Here is a 22,643-nt window from a genome sequence, read left to right as displayed (position 1 = left end):
ACCTTCTGTGGAAGAGACACAGGACAGAAACCAAGCATGGAGCAGCTCCTGCAAACAAAACTTCCTTCTTGCTTATGGTTACTGCTCATTGGGGAAGTCTGAACCATGTTTAGTGGAATTTTTAAAAAAATAATTCCACAGTCCCTGGTAATGTATTCACTTACCTCTTTACTTGAGACTAAAATTAGATGAGGTATCATTCTTTTATCACCATGGGTGTAATTACTAGAGATTCTGGGCATAATATACTCTCTTGAGTCACTAAGAAAAGCCCTAAATTTTTGCTTAGCTAGTTGATTAAAACTGGAACTTAGTGATGAGCCTAATGAAACAAAGTAGAGCAATTTGGCAAATTATGGTCCATAAGCCAATTTCTGCCTGTGTTCTCTTTTCCAATAAGGTTTTATGGGAACACAGCTATTCCCATTCATTCACAAATTATCAATAGCTGCTTTCATTCTATAACAGCAGAGTTAAGCAATTACAACTGTCACTACATGGCCTGTGAAGCCTACAATATTTACTGTCTGGTCCTTTAGAAGTTAGTTGACAGCTGACTCAGAGGAAGGGATCCAAAGATTTAAGATAGAAATTGGAGCATATATTTTTATGATTGTTCTACCCACTAATTTCCTCTCGATGGAACTCAAGTAAGGATCCCAAACACATTCCATTTCATGAGGCCCTGAGAAACACGTTGGTGAGGAATGCTATTTCAACAACACTGAAAGTGTTCTAGCATTTTCTCTCTAGACCAGGCATGTTGATGGAAGATGCTGCATTTGAAATGGGTTCTCTGGTTTCAATGAGGTATCAGGATTCTGGGGTGGCAGTAGAAGAGGCAGTACTTATTCCCTAAAAATAAAGCAGGCACAGTAACCATAGGAGGGAGCAGTCAATGTGGTAACCACAATGAACTTATCTGCAAGGACCTATGATGTTGACTAAATGATCATGGTATTTCTAAGATTAAAAGAACTGTACAACCCACTACTTGATTTTTATAACAAAAATATCCAGATTTTGTAAAAAAAAAAAGGCTGGGCTTAAACTACCAGTTGTCAAACCCCAAGCCAATTACCAGACCTAACAGCCCCTGGTACCAGGAGGACTGGTACTCTTGTTGAAGAATCCTATAATGTCACAAATAAATACTTTTGAGTATTGCTCAAAATATTTTCAATGAGAACTGCAAATATTCACCAGAGAAAAATATGCCCTGGGGGGAGTGAAATACTCAGCCCACTGAGGAATGAATAGACATTGGCTCAGAGACACAAAATCTCACCTAGACTGTTGCTTCCATGCATAGGTATATATTTCTTAGACAGAAACTCTTGTGCCTGTGAACTGAGATATGTACAAAATATTCACAGTAGTAATACAGAAAAAGAAAGGGGAAGAAATGATTAGAAAAAAAATTCAAATGTCATCAATTGGAGAATGAATGGTGTTATGTGCATAAAGTGGAATACAGCCCTGCAAGGAGAAGGAAGAAGCACAGCTCCCCACAACATGGGCGAATATTACAAAATATAATGTTGTATAAGCAAAAAAACACAAAAACATGTTGTAAAAGAATACATAGAATGTGATTACATTTACATAAATTTACAAACCTAGCTGCATACTGTTTAGGATTTGGAATAAAAGTATAAAGAAAGGCAAAGGGATAAATATAAAATTCAAGATTGTGTTTAGATGTTGGGAAGAAGAAGGAAATGAGACTGAGGAGAGACACAAGGAACTCTAACTGTATTTGTTCTGTTCTATTTCTGAAGCTGAATTAATTTTATTGTTCTAAAAACTGTAGATATAGTTTCTCTTTTGTATGTCATATGGAATCATAGTTTTTTTAAAAAATAATAAAGTTATGGAAGATATCAGGAATCCTATGAGCTCAGATACCTCCAGAATAAATACATGGGCCACCCCACCCACCAGTTAAGAATCCTAAACAGATGTACTACTTAAAGGTAAAAAGGAAAGATGAAAACATAGTAGAAAAGGAAGTCATGAGTACAATCTCCAGTCTCATGATTCTTAATTCCTTTCTTGTAGTGTCATGTAAATATTCTTTTTTCCCTCTCCCTATACCCCACTGACTTATATAGGTAATAATAGTTACATTTACAATTCAGCATATAGGTTGCAAAATATTGAGATGAACTAGAAGAACTAGGAAACAAACGTCTTTCAGAGATCCTGACTTGGAACAGGATGCAGTAACTAAGGAGAATGTGATTAACCTCCTTTAGAAGAAGAGGATAGGAAGTTTTCAGAGGTCTGAGAAACATCAGCATTGATTTGGCAGAAAGAAAATATATGCTAATGTTGGACCATCAAGGAAGGGTAGTACATATTTGTCATATGTTGGCTTTCTAGCATCTGCACGATGCTAGAATAGAGTTCCCACCACAAGAAACTTGGAGGGAAGCAGATCCCACCATCACCCACAGAAGGTAAAAAGGTTGACGTTTACCATATTAGCCCTAATGCAGTTAAGCCTTCAAAACATGACTGTTGGTTGGCTCAGTTGTCCAACTCAGAGCTTTTACACCAGTACTAGTAATGCAACAAAGCAGAGAAGGTAAAAGTTGTGCCCTTGATAGCAACGAAGTCCAATTTTTACACGTACTGCCTACAGCATCCACTGTGAAAAGTTGGGGCAGTGATCTAAGAAACTGAATGTTTCCATTGTTTGATGTTGGTGGCAGTACTGTCCTTAACAACAAAATGTGTTCGGGGTTCTGGCTCATTCGCTGAACTGAGTTTTCCTCCTCCATCAGAGGTTATAAAGGATATCTAACGTATTTTTCAAAAATCTCTTTTCTGCTAAAATAAGACACAGAAATTTTCTTTTGATTACTGAAAATATACTGGCTAATTCACATGTATATTTTTTAATCTCTCTATATCTCGTCTTTGTAAAATTATGTAAATCCTCGATATTTAAAAAAAAACTCCAAGATTCAGTCACACATGGAAGTTTATTGCATGCTATTTATTTACTAGTATATTTCCTCATTTATATAATAATAATCTCAACCATTTATCAAAGTACTACTCTATGGTCACTCCAGTCAGAAGGAGTACTAAGTATCACCTAGCATCACAGAGGGTTTTATAGTTGAACTAGCACTTACATGTACATTTTATCCTTTGACCAAAGGCTGTAAAAGCTAATAAATGGTGTTTTATTCTACTTACAGCTACTCAAGTCACATGACTCTTATGAGCATCAGCACAGCATAGCATAATTTCCAATTACTGAGTTCTAACTATATGTCGGGCATAAGGCTAGGGGCTTAGTACATGTCTCAGTATTTCTAATCTTCACAACAATTATTTAAAGAAAATATTATTATTTCCATATTTGAAATGAAGAAAGTGAGACTCAGAGGTCAAGTGACTTATTCCTTGAGATCTTGGTGAAAAAATTCAGTTTGTCTCCAACACATGATGCCTTTCCTATTCCCTTCCTCCAATTCTGCAAGTTGTTTTGCTTGTCTGGTAACTTGCTATATGTTACTCAAACCCTCTGGTCAGAATAACTAAAGAAACCAAATAGTCCTTTGAGAGTAAACATGATAAAAATAAACAAAAAATAATTCATGATTCTTGGCTCAATATCTCTTTCTCTAATCTCTTCACACTCTATAGTAAATTTCCATGTAAAAATATTTTTGGTTTCCTGTGGGAGCCCTCTTATAAGCAGACATGCCAAAACCATTAGAGGTGCTGTATTGGAAACATTCAGCATAAATATCCCATCCTACAGGGAATAGTAGCAAAGGTAAAAACAATGTAGTAAATTGAGAATAATACAACTAAAAAATTTTCTAGGCAAGATTTTGTGATTAATGGTGACTTTTTAACAAAGGAAATTAGGAAACAGTGACCCTTTTTTGGGTTCAGTTCATATATATATATATATATATATATATATATATATATTCATTATCCTTCCTATCATCATTAAATTAAAGTATAATAAATAAGTCCCTTCACCTCCACATGCTCATTCAAGAACAAGAAAATATTCAATGATCAACTTTATTTAATTCTTTAAACACTAACACACATACGTTAACACACAGTCTGTCTGGACTATGAGCTCTGCAGGACCATGTTTTAAGTCACCAACTTCCTCCTCCATAAAATGGGAATAACCAATCCTACTTCATAAGGTTGCTGTGAGGGTTAAATTAGATAATCTTTATAAAGTGCCTAAAACCCTACCAAGCACACAGTACAGAAACACACACACAACGAGTTCTGGTTCTGTACATCTTTCAACCTTTGGACTGGCTTGATGTTCAAACAGTTAACACATCAAAGCATCGGACAGATCCTCTTGACATCAAATTTGATTCACAGGACCCCACTAACTTGATATGACTGTCACTGTTATCAAAAAACAACTTCCTCCTGTCTCATCTATCTAGTGTCTCAGGCCAGAAATCCAAGACTCACCCAACTGCTCACTCATCACTAACATCCTGCCAAGTACTAAGTCCTGTCTCTCAAATCTGATCCTTCTACCACCTCCACAGCCTCTCCCATCAGGAGTACCATATCAGCCTCCATTAAGTGGTCTCCTAGCCTCCAACCTTGCTGTGGCAGCAAGAGTGATCACATCAATCCATTGCTGAAAGTTCTTAAATAATTTTCAATTGGTTTGCAGAAAAAGGTAAAACTCTTTTTTAAAACCCTTTATGGCTTGGTCCCTTTCTCTTTTCCAAGTCTCATCTCTTGCATATCTCTACCACACTCTTCCATCCCAAAACCTTCCCATACTCAGCCAAACAGAACTCAGTGTACATTTTTTTAATGTGCCATCTGCTCGCTCATCTGCAAACATCCATACATGCTGTTCTCTTTGCCTGGGACACAACCCCCCACCCCCACCCCTGCTGCCCCGTTGCCCTGGCTGGCATCTACTCATCCCCTCTAAGTCTTAACTTAAACATTATTTCTTCCAGGAAGCTTGTGAGGACTCCCCTGATTTGTGGTAGTGCCCCCTAGCACCACGTGCCTCTGTACTCTCCGATACAGCACACTTCTCCAACAGACAGCAAGCTTCATTAAGGCTGTGACTTTGTCTGACTTCCTCACCACTGTAAATTCAATTAGCATGATGCCTGGAACATAAATAAGTACTTAAATATTTTTAATGAAATAATTTGTGATATTATTTTTTTACTACCAAAAGGAACTGTACATATGTGATTAGTGTCATTCTCTTGAGCTTCAAACACATGCAAGGAAGCCTAAAATAATAGCAGTGGCATAAAGCAATCCATCTCCAGATTCCCCTTCCCAAGCTATTGCAGAGTCATCTTCTATAATCCATTAGAATCATTGGAAGGCAGCCATTATGATTTTATAATTCAGACTTATCAGATGGTGTCTGGGGAACATTGCTGCAGATTAAAATGCAGAAGTCTAACCAAGATTGTCTTTCTATGAATGAATACATTTTAATAAGCATCGGACAGATCCTCTTGACATCAAATTTGATGCATAGGACTCCACTAACTTGATCTATAATAATAAAAGCATAATATGCTAATTAGACAAGACAGCTGAATGACCTTCTGGACGTCCTTCTTGGTGACCTTCCAGATGAAGCTGGGGCTTTGAGGGCTGAGCCCCTTGCACGAATTTTATGCATTGGGCCTCTAGTATTATAATAAATAACAAAGGGAACTCAATCCCTAAAAAGATGGAGAATTACAATTTGAATACAGATAAATACTATAAGCAATGAATTAGGGAAGTGGGAAAGGGGAAGAGTTTAGAAATAAATATGAGTCATTAAGTAAAACTGCTGAAAATTCCCAGCAACAAATTTCATTGCCTACATTTCATTACATACACACATGGTTGTGTTTAGATTGACAAATAGGTGAGAACAACCTATTTGACAAAGACAAAGTTAATCAATATCATTGATTAAATATTTGAAACAAAGAATAACACAAGAGACTAGCAATCTGATTAGGAGAAATGCCAGCTGGGAGAAAGGTAATTTAATCCAATTTTCATATACCACCTGACTAAATTAAATATCAGCCAATTGAGCATTCATGAGAAACAAGCTATACATTTGCAAAAACCATACTAAAATAATGTCTTTGCTATAGTAAAATATATATATGTAATTTAAAAACTGTATTTCAGATTGTTTTTTAAATCTAGTTTTTGAAAACCAGCTGTGGAAAACCCCATACTAGCTAATGCAAAATTGGTAGTACTGGAATATGTGTTATCTGCTCACTTCTAGGAAAACAGGCTGTGAATGAGGAGTTTTATCAATTAGCACAAAATTTACAAAATGCAACTTGGGTGATATTAGTTATATCATTTGAAATAGCAAAGATGGCCATGGAGGTCCATAAATCTTTGAAGCTCAAAAAAAATACTTACTGCCAGGAGGTGAGAAAGCACAGATACACACACAAAGCAGCATAGACTGCCTTTAGAAATTTCCTAGAGAGAAATGTTCCAGTTAAACATTAGACATTGCAAATATAACAAGTCAATTTAGTTTTCTCTTTCCCACAATCCCCTTACCACTCAGTTTTGCCCCCAGCTAACAGATGGGCTGAAATCAACCTTATTTCAACAAACCAAACATCCAAACTATGTAATCATGGGTGACATCTGAGCTGGATCTGGCTGGCTGCTTAAAAAGGAGCCTTTCACAATGACAAATGGGAATTTTCATTGTTGACCAAGCTAAACACTGAGGCACACCACCTTCATCCTTCATGATGAAATCAACCAAAGGCAAATAAATAGCCCTGGCTTTAACAAATGCCTCCATCCAGCCATTCTGAAGGACATTGAAATATTATTTTGTACACAAAGATAAGACTATCCAATATGTTTTTCCAGTATGGTGATCGCTGAGAGCTAAACTACACATACACTCTTGTGCATGCCTTAACCAATGCCACCCCTGAAAGAACAACATTCTGTAGACTGTTGGGGGCTAGTCTGGGGCCAGAGACTGAGTCCTGTGAGGTCTAAGCCCAGACCTTGGTTTCATTAGCACAGTGTTCTCACAATGCTACTCCACCAGAAAAAAAGCCCAAGGATTTAATTTGAAACACAACACAGAGAGAGATAATTTATTCTAAATTAGAGAGAAATAAAATTTAAATTGCCTAAACTGGTCAGTTCCTATATTCTAGTGAAAATTCAATGTATTACCACAGATGAATCTAGGTACTTTTTTTTCGTTTTTTTAAAAAATATATATTTTATTGATTTTTTTTACAGAGAGGAAGGGAAAGGGATAGAGAGCTAGAAACATTGATGAGAAAGAAACATCGATCAGCTGCCTCCTGCACACCCCCTACTGGGGATGTGCCTGCGACCAAGGTACATGCCCTTGGCTGGAATCGAACCTGGGACCCTTCAGTCCACAGGCCAACGCTCTACCCACTGAGCCAAACCAGTTAGGGCTAGGTACTTGTTTCTTACTACTGGTTCCTCTGAGTTTCACTTTTCTTATCCTATAATATATCCCTTTCTTGGATTTTCCCTTTCTGGATGCACCACATGTGGAAAAAAATTAAAACATCCCTTTGGATGGCTGCTACATCTGTGAAGGATGCTAAGTGGCCTTCAGTTCTAAATGCAGAATCCAGACTCCAGACCAGGAATATTCTCCAAACCCTTTATTCTCATGGTGTTGCTTCAATCAACACACACACACACACACACACACACACACACACACACACACACACACACACAACATTCTGGCTAGAAGTACCAGCAAATCACAGCACTACATGCTTATTACTGACACTGAAACTTGAGAAAGCAACATGGAAGGGGCCAACATGGACTGCTGCCGTTCACTCCCCCAGTTTTCTCCCACACACTGCTTCCTCCAGGGAAGAGGGTTAACAACCTGGGTGTTGGTCCTTCTGGGCTCCCCAGGAAGGTTCTGGCAGAAAATCTAACTCACAAAACCTTATATTAGAGGGTATTTTGTAAGTTCAATCAATCTCCATTGATCTCCATCATCTTGGTATATAACTGAATTATGCAAGACAGAAAAATATATTTATAATTTATAATAGAAAGAAGATGTAACTCTTTTAATGAGTGTTTAGTAGTCTTCACCAGATTTTTTTTTTAAAGAGGGGAGTTTCCTTAGCTGTTACATTAGAGAGGTGGGGGAAAGGTGTAAAATAAACAAGTGGAGAGGGGCTTCGGTTATTATTGAAAGAACTCACAAAAGTGGGTTTTATTTCTTTGATTTTTCAAGAAATTAGCAAACCTGACTAACATAATCTGGAAATCTTTTCCCAAGTTAAAGAAAAAAATACTTATGAGTTTAACTATTTAGTAGTTCCCCCTTTGAACCTAGAATTCCCAGGCTAAAGATTAGTGAGTTAAACCACACAGCCCCATACCTTTCTGCAATAAAGTTAATAATTAACACCCAATTTAATGTCTAGAATCCCATTCCCAACCAAAAGCCTTTAAGTAGCATATCTGATAGTATGTTTCATTAGAGATTATGCCTAATGATTAAACTGAAATGTGGAGTTTTAATAACGATATTCAAAACCTTACAGACATTCACTGGAGTAACCAAACAGAAGTAAACCCATGCTGACAAGGCAAAGTTTTGAGGTTTCAAAAAACTCTCCCTCTCTTTCCTCTTCTCCAAGGTATTCCAGCAGTGTTCCAACCCACTAAGAAACAATGTTCTCCATAAATGAAAATCTAAAGTGAGGGGTAAGTATTAAAAAGTATTCTATTGAAGGCTTCTCCAACAAGGAGGCTCCCCCTCCTTGAGAAGGCCTTCATTGGGGTATTACTTCAGATTTCATTGTGCAGGTTCCTCTTCAAGGCAGCACTTCTCGAAACTATATACAGCACACTTATCTGTGTATGGATCACTTAGAATAAGGTGAGCATGACCTTCTGTTCTCTCTTCTTGCCTGGCATTGTGTTTATGACTGGCATATCCTATATAATAAAGATTTAATATGCAAATTGACCCTCACTCCCTCACTCCATCACAAGATGGCTGCGCCCACAGTGGAAGCAGGGTTCCCATAACAAAAGGTGGCTGCGCCCACAGCAGAGGCGGGGTTCACGTAAGGAGCCATAACGAGTGATCAGCAGGGACCTGAGGCTGTGTGGCACCAGGCCAGAGCAGGGCATCTGAGACTGTGCCCCACCCTTCCCGGCAGGGCTTGACAGGGGACCTCAGGCTGTGCCCCCCAACCCCAGGACCAGGCCGGGCGACCTGAGGCTGCGCTCCCCCCCCACACACACACCCAGTGGGGCTTGATGGGGAACCTGAGGCTGTGCTCCCTGCCCAGCAGGGCTTGACGAGGGTGGGGATGGCCTGGTCTGAATCTCACCCAATGGGGGTGGGGTCGGCCAGGTCTGGGTCTCATGTGATTGCGAGGTGCACACGGGTGGGTGGGGACTTGACTCTGGGTCCCACAGCATGCCCCAGACTCTGACAGGAGGAAGATTTTCATATACATTTTACTAATTTTCTTTCATCTTTGACATTTCTATTATAGAGAAAGGGCAAATAGGAATATTAAAATAGTTCCTCTAATTAACTCCCTTTTAATGTGCACAGATTTTGTGCACCAGGCCACTAGTTTAAATATAAATGTGAGGAAAGGGGTAAAAATTACCCCTTTCTGCTGACCCTGAGAAAAATTAACAAAATAAAATTGTTCTGTACTAGAAATCAATAGAAACTTTAGGTGGAGTGGCTGGGGTTGGGGGAACAGAGGAGAAGAAGAGAGAGGAGGGCAAGAAATAGACCAAAAGCTGAAAACTGAATTGACAAATAAGACCAAGGTATTTTTAAGAATGAAAAAGTCTGATATTAAGTTTTGAGTTGTTGACACCACTGTACAACCTACAAAACCTACTCCATTTTGACAAACCACAGGTAAATTTCACCACACACAAACCTGTGTGAATAAAGTATTTGTGTGGACATCAATGGAAAGATTTTACCTCTGAGTTGGTGGGGTCTTAGACAGACAGAGCCTGTAGGGGAACAATTCAGTCCATAAACTCAGCTAATATTTTAGAAACAGAAGCTCATGAGGTGTGAGCATGAATGAGATAAGAATCCCTGCAGAAATTCACAGAAATCCTGGGGGAAATGTTAGACGTTGCAAAGGCTAGGTAATGCAGGTTTAAGCTAATTTTATCCTGATCATAAGGAGATGGACAACCACAGCTGTTAATTCAAGTTATAATTGGTTTAGGTGTTTATAACTCCAGGAAAATGGAACTACTTTTCCAGAAATTAGGTGATTATTACTCCTCAAAAATTAGTCCCATGATTCCCTGACCCATTAATAGTAAAGTTCAAAAACTGTTTAGCCCTCAAAATATGACTCCTCAATCAAAGAAGTCTACTTTATACCAAGTTCTGCTACAAAGATCAATGTTGGAAGAGTTAAAATCGAAGCACAGCAGGCGAGGAAGACTAAACAGTACAAGCTCCATGCAATCAGGGCCACGTTGTCTGGTTCCCAAGGACAAGCCCAGTGCCTGGAATACAGCAGGTACACAATCAATCCTTGTTGAGTGAACAGCAGTCCTGTGATATAGCTCCAAATTATACTAACACGACAATAAATGTATCACACAGAGGTTTAACTACAACTGATTTTATCCCTAAAACAAAATCTGAACAGGTAGTGGCCATGATAATTATAGAGTTATTTGAGACACCCCACCCATATATGAACTACAGAATAATCAGGCATGCACGAGGCAGACAGGCATCTCCCTTAACTGTGTGATAAGAAATATTCAAAACTAGAGAATTAAAATGATCACCAGCCTATTCGTGCTAGGTACTATCCAGAGTGAACAGACCTCCTGGAGACTTACAGTCTACCTGGCAGCTCTGCTGCATATGTTAACGCCTGATCGTCAGGCCACCAGGAACAGGAGCAAACCCGCCGTTCGCAGCCCACCAAAATCAGATTTGCTGCCTCACTACAGCAAGGGTGGCACTGGGGAAACCACCGGATGATGCTGAGAAGAGGGAGGCAGGGATCACCTTCAGTGAGGTTTGGGTTCTCATTGACGGGAGCTGTGGAGGGCAAGGGAAGCAGAGAGCAGTTCTGGACTGCTTTAGGTTTGAGGTGAGATTAGGAGAAATGGGGCTAAGTAGGGGTTGTGATGAAGTGAGGGCAGTTCAGCACTTAAAGATCCCCAGTAAAATATGGTTACAGCAAAGCAGGGCTGTGAGTGTCAGCAGTAAAAAAGCAATAATCCCTTCAACAGGGGGCCCTCGAGGCCTTGTGCAGCTGTTGCCCGACTGTGGGAGAAGCACTGCTCTCTGCTAACTCTGCAGCTGGCTTGCTCGGTGTCTATCGTCCGAACTCGATGATGGCAAAACAGCCTTTGTCTCTTCCCTTCCAAGTCAATTTTCACTCTTTTAGTCAGAGATAGGCTTCGACTCACTCACACATAAAAGTATTAAGTAATCCCCCTTAGTCAAGGTGTAGAAAAGAACACTCTCAAAACTTTAAAAGAAACAGGCCAAAAATAAATTCAGTTATATTTAAAACCATTTCAAACCAGCTGACACACACCGCCTATCACATTTGTACCTTCTCAGTCCTCTGAGAATACCTCTAGCCCAGCATCTGTGCCCTGTAATAGTTGTTATACATCATGCAATCAGAGAATGAGAGGCAAAGAGAGGACTGGAAAGACGTACAGAAGGGATGAGCTACCAAGGTCAGAAGATGAGAAAAGTATCTCTGTGGTGCAGGGGAAGCAGGAAGATAGCTGTACAAAATGACTGAGGAGCAGAGGCGAGCATGCAGGGGTCTCTGGAAGATCTCTTTATCTGAATGTTAGTAGAACCAAGCCAGGTGTGGAGAGAGGCAAGGGAAGTCTGCTCTGAGCACACACTGCTGTCTCCAGAGCCAGGACAAACCCCCACAGAGTCATCTCCCATTTGTCTTATTCCTGTCACCTTTTTCTTCTCCCTCTTTTTATCCATCTCTTCCTTTTCCTCCCACTGCCAGGCGCGTTGGCCAAAGAAGCCCCTGAGCTTCTCCTGAGTTAGTGGAAGAAGCCCATTGGAGTCCTGCCTTCCTCTGTATGCACCACTCTCCAGGAGGAAGAGGAAGGGCACTGGCTGTACTGCCGGTGTGTCTTCAAAGATGATCTTCATGGGACAGAAACGCAAGGAAGGAACCACAAAAAGACCTTCACATGTCAAGGTGACATGCACATTCTAGTGACAGTGACCTGCAGTCAGCAAGTGGATAAACATCGTGTCTAAATTATTAACTAAACAGCAACCAGAATGCGGTATACACTTGGGGGAGAGTGCTCTGGGAGGGAAGGAATGCTGCCAACTCCTAGTCCTCACTGCTGCATTGCCTGCCACCTTGGCCACGGTGGCCAGGACCTGATGCCACATGTTGTACGATATCCCATCTAACTGTAAAGGCCTTTCTACAGTAACATGTTCTGGAAAGCATTAGAGTTACTGTGCTTTAAGCAGTTAGGATAACTGCATCATGTATACTGGTATGGTGGGTTTTATTATGCAGCCTGGCACTGAAAATTCAAACAGGACTAGATTACCTCAGGTTTGAGAGAAATTCCCCCAATTTTGATAAGTACTTTTACTCACCTTCGTACTGAAGCATCTTGGAATAAATACTGTTTGTGCTACTATTGCACTGAAACAACTCTAAACCCTCCAAATCTATAGCTTATGTCCTAAACCCACTTCAAAGGTGATTCTGTGAATCCTTCCCTGTGACTGGGAGTAGAATATGTTATCTTACTCCAAAGAATAGTGGTTATCCACAGTATTTAACAAGGTGTGTAATCTTTTCTCAGTAGACACAAACGTTGAAAAGAAATCACCATCTTAAATAATAATAATAATAAAACAGAATCTAAAACTTTTGTGGAAGTCCAGTGTTGACCAAGTCTGTTCTCAAATGTTGAATACAGATACCTTCTAACTTAAAAATTTACTGAATTCTAAAGTTGGAATATAAATAAGTTGAGGAAAAGAGAGAGGTATCTCTCCACAGTAAGAATTACACACAACAAAGAATTACACACACAATAGTTAGGTTCTCAGAGCAGCCCACAAAAGCCTTTTTTAATTTGTGCTCTATCCTAAAACAGCCATAATAATACTGTAGAACCATCAGTTAAAGTAGTATCTCTATGAGAAAATGCATTCAGAGTTCCATTCTGAGATGCCAGAAACCCAAAACTCTCCCTTTTGGGCAATGAAAGTCAGGGGTCCCCTTGCTCAAGCAAGCTTTGGGAATATCCATGGTGTGGAGGAGAATCTCTGCTTTGACCATCAAGACTGGGAATGCAAAGTGCCAAGAGGACATACTGCTTGTCTAGACTGGGAGGAAAGTCTGGGCAGACAACAGTGGGAGAGAGGGCCCCAGGGAGCAAGTGGGAGCATGGGGCTTGGGGCGGTGAGGGAAGGTGCTGAAGAGCATGAACAAGGAGTTTTTCACCACCTCTTCCCATTCCCCTTGCATCCCCAAATTTCTTCTACTTCTTTGTTTTTCTCCCCTTTGGAAGGCTTTATGGGGAAGGACTGAGAAGAAATGAAAGGCTACAGCAGTGCTGGTGCAGTGAGAGAGAAGGAGAAGGGGAGGGAATTACCAGGAAGAAATAAAGTAGAAGAGATACAGTCTTCTAGTTGGAGATAAGCAGTGGGTTTTTCACTGTGACGTCTGTTCATAAATCAGAAGCTTGTCTGTGTGGCTCATGCATAGGTCCAAAGTAAAGAGAAAACAATAGCTACTACACCAGAGTGTAAGGAGACTTAGCAAATTAACACAAGTCCTTGTGAATGCTTCCATTGTTAATCATAATCTTTTTTAAAAAAGTATATCCAAAAAATGTATTGCACACCTGTTGTGCTTTGCCCGGCACAATCTCTTCATCAAAGACACTGGAATCCAGAGTAAATATATGCTCACATTTTGGGAGAAGTCACACATCTCAAATCCCATTGCAGATATTCGTGTACAGTCACCAATTTCATGCAAGATAGCCTACTTCAAATAGTTGTGTATCCTTCAAACAAAATTATATCCAGAAATAATTCACTAATCTCTCCTTTTTTCTTTTTTTTTTTACTACTTGAATAGATATTAACTAGTGCTCATTCTTTAGTGGCAACATAAGCTTAATAAAAAAAAAAAAAAAAACATATACCTTTGTCTACTTTAAGTCAAAAGCTTATCACGTTCACTAATAAGCAGTTTAACACACATTGTAAACCTAACTTATAAACATTAATTATATTTATTTATTTTTTTATATATATTTTATTGATTTTGGAGAGGAAGGGAGAGGGAGCGAGAGATAGAAACATCAATGATGAGAGGGAATCATTGATCGGCTGCCTTCTGCAGGCCACCTAGTGGGGATCGAGTCTGCAACCCAGGCATGTGCCCTTGGCCAGAATCGAACCCGGGACCCTTCAGTCCGCAGGCTGAGGCTCTATCCATTGAGCCAAATCAGCTAGGGCCATTAATTATATTTAACAATGTCTGGGATTAGCACCTCTTTCTACAATTTATTTGAATAATGAAATTAACTTCACATTCTTCAAATATTGCAGAATTAGAATTTTTGCTTATTAAGTTTTGTGTGTGTGTTTTCTAGAGAGACCTATGTTGGGTATAAACATGATTCAAGAGGAAACGGCAAGAGTTGAGGAGTCTCTATAGGGCTCTGCACTACAAATGAGAGAAATGCTTTTTCTACCAGCCATTTCTTGCCTGGCACCACACACCTTGGAAGCACTTGTCTACATGGGTCAAAATGGGAAGAGGGGAAGGCTGGGCTGGGGAACAGAATAACAGTCTGGGTTGACCTATAATTTTCCCTGTCTCACTGGGACATTGAAGGCTGTTGTCCTAACTTTGTTTTCATCTATTTTTCACCCACAAACTATAGAATACATCCTACAGGATATCTGAAAATTCCACTAGGGATTCAGAAGCTAAATAGAAAGTAGTGTTTTAAAAATCTGTTTCACAAGACTCGTTTCCAACCTCCATGCAAGCTTCTGGTAGTTACGCTCAAGTGAACGTCAATGCCAATGAAAATGGAGGTGTTCTCCTGACATCATGGGAAAATCAACAGGGTCTTTTGGAAGCCTTGAGGCAGTCAGGTGATCATGGCAATCTCAGACACAGGGTGGCAGAAGCAATTGAAGACAGGGCTGTAGATTTAGTAAAGACTGGCATAACGGTGTTCAGAATCTCCTCTCACTTGCCAGGAAAGTTTCTTTGGATTTCAATCAGAGAACACATAGCTAAAACACTTAGCTAAACACAAGAACATGTTGTGTCTAATCATACATGTTTAGGATACCTACTCAGTCTCTTCACTTCTGATAATGCTCCAAAGAAAGAGTGAGCTTTGTCCTAAAATATATAACATCCCATTTATAAACATTAGACAACTAATCTGTTATGATTAGAATAGCATCTAAGTCTCTGCACACATCATAAGAAACACAAAAGTGGCACTGCTATTTGCTTAAAGCTTCAAAATATTACTAGTTTTACCTCTGTGTTAACAATTTCCATTGGTCTTTTCTTGATGTCTCCAATGTCCAAGTAACTGCAGGGAAAAACAAACAAACAATAAGGGTTTTTTTTATTGAGTTTGAGTCAGTTATACACATTTCTTTTTTTAAAATTATTAAGTAATAAAGCAAACTACAGGAAATACTTAAACCTACAGCAAAAAAATAATAGCTACTAATTAAAAGTAATTATAGTAGTGGAAAATTATTTCAGCATCATCAACCAGAGCTGACAGATGTGTACTCTAAACTTCAATGTAACTGAAGTCTTAGAAATACATACTTCCATTGGGGAACTTCCCCACTCTCCCTCGCAATGGTTAGCTACTTATTATGTATATGGTATTTCTAATTCTTATGGTAATTTAGATATAAAGAATAGTTTGTCTGTAAAGCTGCTTAATAGTTCCAGTAATCACAGAATTTAGGTTTTTTAAAAAAAGTACAGATAGCATGCAATAGAGTAACAACTGTGAAAGTCTGGGAAATCTTTTTCCCTAAGAGAGCACTTTAATGATACAGAAATGCTCAGCCACATGGGATGGTTTAGTAATTGGTTCAGCTGACAGACAAATGGGTGGACTAGTTAACCTTTGGAGACCCCTGTTATTCCATTACAATTTGCTACAGACATTAAGTATCGTAATCATTCTTTAGCTATAGCATAAGCACAACCTGAAAATTTTATATCTGTGTCAACTTCAAGCTGTAAGTCCATCACTGTGCTCTGGTTCCACTGTGCTTCATACATAGAAGGTGCTAAATAAATGCTTCAATATAAAAATAAGTATAAATCTAACATTTAATTTATAACCTCAGATAGAAAGATAGATAGGTAGATTCTCTACTTCAATTACCATAATTGCTGAATTCCCCCAAAATGTTTATATTATAATTAATTTTGGCTAAGTTTCATTGTTGTTGTTGTTTGCTTGTTTGGGTAGAATGATTTAGTTAATCTATACCTCTGGAGATTATCATATGTTTCCCTCACATAACAGTATTTACCTAAGGCATTGTAAATACTCCCTCTGTTTAGCAATAAATGGCTCTTTTGCAAATCTGCAGGCTGATTTCTGACATAAAATAAAAAGTCTGTCACGCGCAAGAAAGTAATCTCAGATCCACAAGATTAATCTAGTAGAGTCAACTCCCAAAAATGCACAGAAAATAACAATTTCTAGAATTCTCTTCTATAAAACAAAGGTTTTATTATGGTTTCAAAAATATTAGAAAAATATCTGAGTAAAGTAATTGAAGAAGCAAGTTGATCATTTTCATTTGAAAAATATTTTCCCACCATTGCTATCTTCCCCATCATCATTTAGGCTCTAAATGATATAATTACACTTTGATATCTTTTGGACTTTCTTTTGTTCTGCCAGGTAGTTCATCTGTTATATAAACTTACAACTGCTAAGCTTTCAATATATTCAGCATTTAAATCTTTTTTAAAAAATATATATGTATTTTATTGATTTTTTACAGAGAGGAAGGGAGAGAGATAGAGAGTTAGAAACATCGATCAGCTGCCTTCTGCACATCTCCTATTGGGGATGTGCCCGCAACCCAAGTACATGCCCTTGACCGGAACCGAACCTGGGACCTTTCAGTCTGCAGGGCGACGCTCTATCCACTGAGCCAAACTGGTTTCAGCTATCTTCTTGGCTTCCATTAGTATAACCAAGGATACCACTACTTTAACACAAATAAATTAGCTATTCACCTGTCAGCATGGAAAACTAACCATGGAAACTGTCATAACAAGCTCAGTTTCATGTGTGTATGAATTAAAAGCAAGAATAACCATGCAAATCTCCTCTATATGAAGAGTAATTTTGAAGTGCACCTTCTATTTGGTTTGAAACTGTACCTGTTTTTTTTTGAACTGGTGCCACATAAACAAAAGAGAATATGAACTACTAAAGTGAGTCTGCAATTTTGAACTGTTAGTAGATTCTGAAGCAGATGTCCAATCCCATGACATTGCTTTATGTGGAAATTATTTAATGAAAATAACCAAAGTATCTGATGAAAGAAACTGGACACAGTGATGCTTTATATTTATGTAACATTTTGGTCTTTACAAAACACATTCACATCCATAGCATTTACATTTTATCATAACACTGTGAGGCAGATATGATGATGTTCCCTCTCTGTGTGAGGAAATTGATGAGCCGAGTCAAGTGGCCGACCAAGGAGCTGATAAACAGCTCATCCTCAAGTCTTCTGATTTTCAGTTTTAAGTTCTAACTTTCTCTGAAACACGCAATTTCGTTTAGTTCTTTTCTACAAAGTTAGACAAATCTACTAAAGGAGGTTTCAGGGAACAGAAAACTATATCCAAATGGATCCCTCACCTCCCATAAAAAGATTGTCTGGCATAACAAAAGCAGAACACCTAGAACTCAATTTAAACAAACTTAGGAAAGAAAGGTTGACATTACCGTAGACAACTTCAGCGATATTCAGGAAATATTTATATACAGTTAAAATCAGAGATCACAAGCACAGATTTTATGATGAAGATTTTTTTTTTTTTTGCTATCCTGAGGCGCAAGCTGAATTTTAATTAAAATATTATATTAAAAACTATGGAATATAGAGTTTCCTTACGATCCAGCCATTCTACTCCTACGTATATACACAAGAGAAATGACAACTTGTACATGATTGTTCATAAAGCATTATTCATACTAGCCAAAAGTGAAACAATCCAAGTATCCACCAACTGATTAATGGATATAAACAAAATGTGGCATATCCATACCATAGAATGCTATACAATGATAAAAAAAATGAAGAACTGATACATACTACAACATAGATGAGCCTTGAAAAACATTATGTGAAGTGAAAGAATCCAGAAACATAAGAGGGCACATATAGTATGATTCCTTTTATATGAAACATCCAGAACAGACATATCCATAAAGACACAGAGCAGATTAGTTGTTACCCGAGTATGGGGTGAAGGTGAATTAGGAAATACAGGGTTTCTTTTGGGAGTGATAGAAATGTTGTAACATTAATTTGTGGCGATGTCTGCACAGCTCCATAAATATACTAAGACCCACTTAAATGGGTGAGATTCATGTGACATGAACTGAATCTCCATAAAGCTGTAAAAAAGAAAACAACCTATGGCATATTAAATTCTCCCTACAATACCCACCTACACCAGCAATAATCTCTCTCAACTCTGAACTCCCACATAACTTGAGTTGTTTTTCTATTTGCACTTTTCCTTTATGCTCTACAGGAAGTTCTTGGTGTGCGTGTAGGATCTCTCCTGCTACTGTAAACTCCTAAAGAAAGACAAGGAGTCATGCTTTGATCATCTTTGTTCCCCTCCGAGACCTAAACACAATTTGCTCAGTCACTGAGCGAGCTCCTTGCCAGGAACTTGGGATGAGCAGCAATAATGATCCCTGTCCTTGAGGGTCTAGCCATTAGGTACTTAGAGACAGACCTGTAGACCCGGTAAGCCAGTCAAGTTTTCCAAGTTGGATGCCAATAGCATAACCGTGCAGCTTGTGAGCGGTCCTAGGACGGTCACAGTGGGGTGTGGTCACTTCTACTGGGAAGGAAAGGTTGAAAGAATTTAAACGGGGTGAGGGGAGGGAGGCAGAGAGCAATTTTCTCCCCTGGTGACTATATAGTATCTAAAACTTAAAAATGATTTTAACTAAAAGCCAGGTTCCAAGAAAAAGGGAAAGAAGGAAAAAATAAATAAATAAAGAGGAAAGAGGGGGAAAAAAGAACGAAAGAAAGAAAATGCTCAAGTATCCGTTTGGTCACTTTTGTTTTTTGAGATTCCTGTTCCTTACACATCAGCTTTAAGATGTTCCCATTGACGCCCAAGTGAAACTCCTTTCCAGTCACGTTTTCAAACCCTAACCCCAACCACAGGAGCTGAGAGGCACCAACCAACCCCGCACAGTCACAGCCCCTCCACCCACTGAGGTTTGGGGGAACCGGGGGTCATCCCTTTCCCGGTGCCAACCGCACACCTTCCCGCACCCAGAAAGCGCGGGCGGTGGGACTGGCGGACTCACTTGAGCTTCTTGAAGGCCTCCTGGCCCCCGGCCACGTAGTTGCCCCCGCTCTGGATCTGGTCGAGCTTGCGGATGCGGTGCCCGGTCCGCGGGGTGTACAGGTTCCTGACGGCCCCAAAGGGCGCCTGCACGCCGCCCGTCACCTCCTTCAGGAAGATGTCGAAGCTGGAGACCTTCTTCTCGTGGATGACGACGCGGCGGCCCGCGAAGAAGGGGTCCCCGTTGCGGTACACCAGCACGCTCTTGACCACCGGCTGCGTGCGGTGGCTGGCCCTGGCGCCGGTGCCGCTCATCCTCCCGCCACGCCCCGGCTGCAGCCCGGCGTCCCGCTGCCCCGTGGCCTCACCGCACCGCGCTGGCCGGGTCGCCGGCTGAAAGGACGCGAAACAGACAAACCAGGTCAGAGCGAGCAACGGCCGAGCGCCCGGCGTGCGCCCCGCGGAGCCCCACGGGCGGCAGCGCTCCCGGCGCCGTCACGGACTTCGCGGGCCGCGGGCCAATCAGCGCCGCCCTGCGCGCCGCACCTGCTCCCACGCGCGCGGCGGAGCCCAGGTGTGACCACCAGGGACAGCGGCCGCGTGGGCGCAGGGCGGCGAGGTGGGGGCGCGCTCGGTATGAAAGAGATGAAACTCAATTTCTCCCATCCTGTTTGCGTAATTCTTTGCAAACAGCTTAATTCTCTTCTTGCTCCCTCACCTCTCAATCTCCTGCTTGCTCTTACGGCAATTAAGATTCTGGCTGGAATTACCCAGATTTTTTCTTTGCCGAATAATGAACGACAAAGGTGCGTCAAGAGACACAGGAAACTGGAGCGGCCAGGACACGCCGCCCCCACCCCAACCCCCACCCCAACCCCCACCCCCCGCCGTGGCCGGCGCCTCCCCTCCCTCTGGCAAAGCTCCCAGGGGCACCTTCTGAACCCGGCGGGCGGCGCGCGGGAGACCGAGGCAGGGCTGGGGGATGGGGTTGTCCCTAGCGACGCGGAGGTCCCGTGGGGCTGGGACAGCGAGCGGGGCGGGGGTTCCGCTGGCTCTGCAGTGACCGCGGAGGCGCGGCCGTCACTCACACTGCTCTGCCTCTGCCAGCGCCTCCGAGGGCCCCGCTCACCCCGCTGGGACCCGAGTTGTTAGTTCCCGCCGTTTCCATAGCAACGGCAGCCGCGCTGGGAGCAGGTTTAGTGGACTGGGCCTAGGCTCCCCCTGGGTTTTGCTGCCGCCTGGGGCACAGGCTCTAGAGAAGTAGAGAGGTTGGGGGCTGAAGGGAGGCCTGGTGGCATCCTAAGTGGACGCCTACCTTGCCAGGCGCTGTGCTAGGTAGGAGTTGGGAAAACAGGCGTTGGTGAAGAGTCTAACCTGCGGTATTTGAGTGCCTACGACACGCATAGCTTTATGCTGAGAAAGGCTGCATGGCTACGTTTTGCCCACACACAGTGGCTAGCAAAGAGTAAAAAGAAGCAAGTCCTAAAAACTGACAGGTGTTAAAGCATAAGGAGGAGGAGGAGCTGAAGCTGCTGGCGGAGAGGGAGAGCACGTCTTCCTTCAGTCCATCCTCCAGCTGCTTGTCTAATCCAATCCTGCTTCTGGTCCGCTCGTGCCTGAGAGAACCGGTGCACGGCCACTTTTAGGCCGAGGGGTTTATCTGAAAAGGCGGGGGGAGCCAGCCAGGCTCCTTACACATGCAAGCCTTGTCAGGGGACAAGATCAGCGTGTTGTCCAGAAAGCAACGATAAAGGAGCAGCTCATCCTCAAATGTGCCTGGGTCCGGGTACTCTTTCAAGTTGACCCAGTCATAGAGGCCAGAGACAGTTGAGGAAAGGAGTCTTCAATGCCTGCAACTTGCTAGTGATGGACCCGGGCGCTGCCTGCAGCTGGGAGCAATTGGTGGGCAGGTACACTTTGCCAACCCACTCTCTGTCCTGGAGTAGCCAACACTGCCCAGGGGCCCACACACATGCTGTTGTGGAGGTTAGATCCGTGAGTGGGTGAGATAGGGAAGAACGAGGAGCTTTGAGAGTATGAAGTTCTCTCTGGGGCAAACATATTGTGGGATCAGGAAAATCGTTTTAAAAAAATGAATCTTCCAGCTCATCAATGCCAGGGTTCCATTTATTCCTCCTAAGACCTGGCTACTATGTGTCATGTGCAAATTTGATTATTGGGTGTTCCTAAGTCATCATATATGAATAAAATAGTCTTTATAATAACTTCCATTAACTGAACACTCACCACGTGCCAGGCATTATTAGGCACTTTACGTAGATTACCTAATTCAGTGTTCTTGATAACCTTCAGAGGTAAATACTATTCTTTTCTCCAACGTGGAAATTGAGATGTAGAGAAACCAAAGAAACTTACCTCAGGTCACAGCAAAAATTCAAACCCAGTCCTCTGATTCCAGAACCACCTGCACCACCACATAATACCAAACTGAAAGGTGAGCATGTGGAACATTGCAATCTGGGCAGAAACATTGGTATTAAAAGCTACTTAACATGTTAATGCCTTGCAAGTTAACAATTTTCCAAAGAAGAGCGAAGAGAAGGAAGCATTACAGAGGGACAATAGATGGAAATTTTGTGAGCTGGTTGGGAAGAATGTGTGTGTTGAGGGAACCAATGGGGAATATTTGCATAAGTGCCGCCAAGTAGGTGAATGAGACAGAATAGATTTCTGAGGGATGGATGGCAGCTAGATCAGCCCAGTGCAAAATGAAAACACGTTGTTTTAAAATTAATAATTTTAAGAAGGCAAAGGCAGAGCATTAAACCTAGCACCTCTTCCTTCTATATGGAGGCACCTGTTGCCAGTCCATGAAGCTGCCCCAAATCCATGTTCTAACTCCCACTACAGCATCTCCATCCCAGATTTGTCTCTGGAGCCCAGACCCACTTATCCAGTTGCCTCATAGACAGTGATATGGTGATAAGTGTTCATTACGTGTCCATTTAATGT

General features: G+C 41.2%; 1 protein-coding gene across 1 annotated transcript in view; it reads right to left on the bottom strand.

Moving 5' to 3' along the window:
- Positions 1–20,093, bottom strand: part of DCDC2 (doublecortin domain containing 2) — a 194,284-nt gene extending 174,191 nt beyond the window's left edge. The window contains exons 1-2 of the mRNA XM_036352857.1: positions 19,693–20,093; positions 15,612–15,666 (exon numbers count right to left, since the gene is read on the bottom strand). Of these exons, the coding sequence (XP_036208750.1) occupies positions 15,612–15,666; positions 19,693–19,985 (348 nt within the window). The 5' untranslated portion in view covers positions 19,986–20,093. The remainder of the gene's footprint in view (positions 1–15,611; positions 15,667–19,692) is intronic.
- Between the last annotated feature and the right edge of the window lie 2,550 nt (positions 20,094–22,643).

The sequence above is a fragment of the Myotis myotis genome, unplaced genomic scaffold (genome assembly GCF_014108235.1).
Source record: "Myotis myotis isolate mMyoMyo1 unplaced genomic scaffold, mMyoMyo1.p scaffold_m19_p_2, whole genome shotgun sequence".
NCBI lineage: Eukaryota > Metazoa > Chordata > Mammalia > Chiroptera > Vespertilionidae > Myotis > Myotis myotis.
Note: the sequence above shows the minus strand (reverse complement) of the source record. Positions and strands in the feature narration are given on the sequence as shown.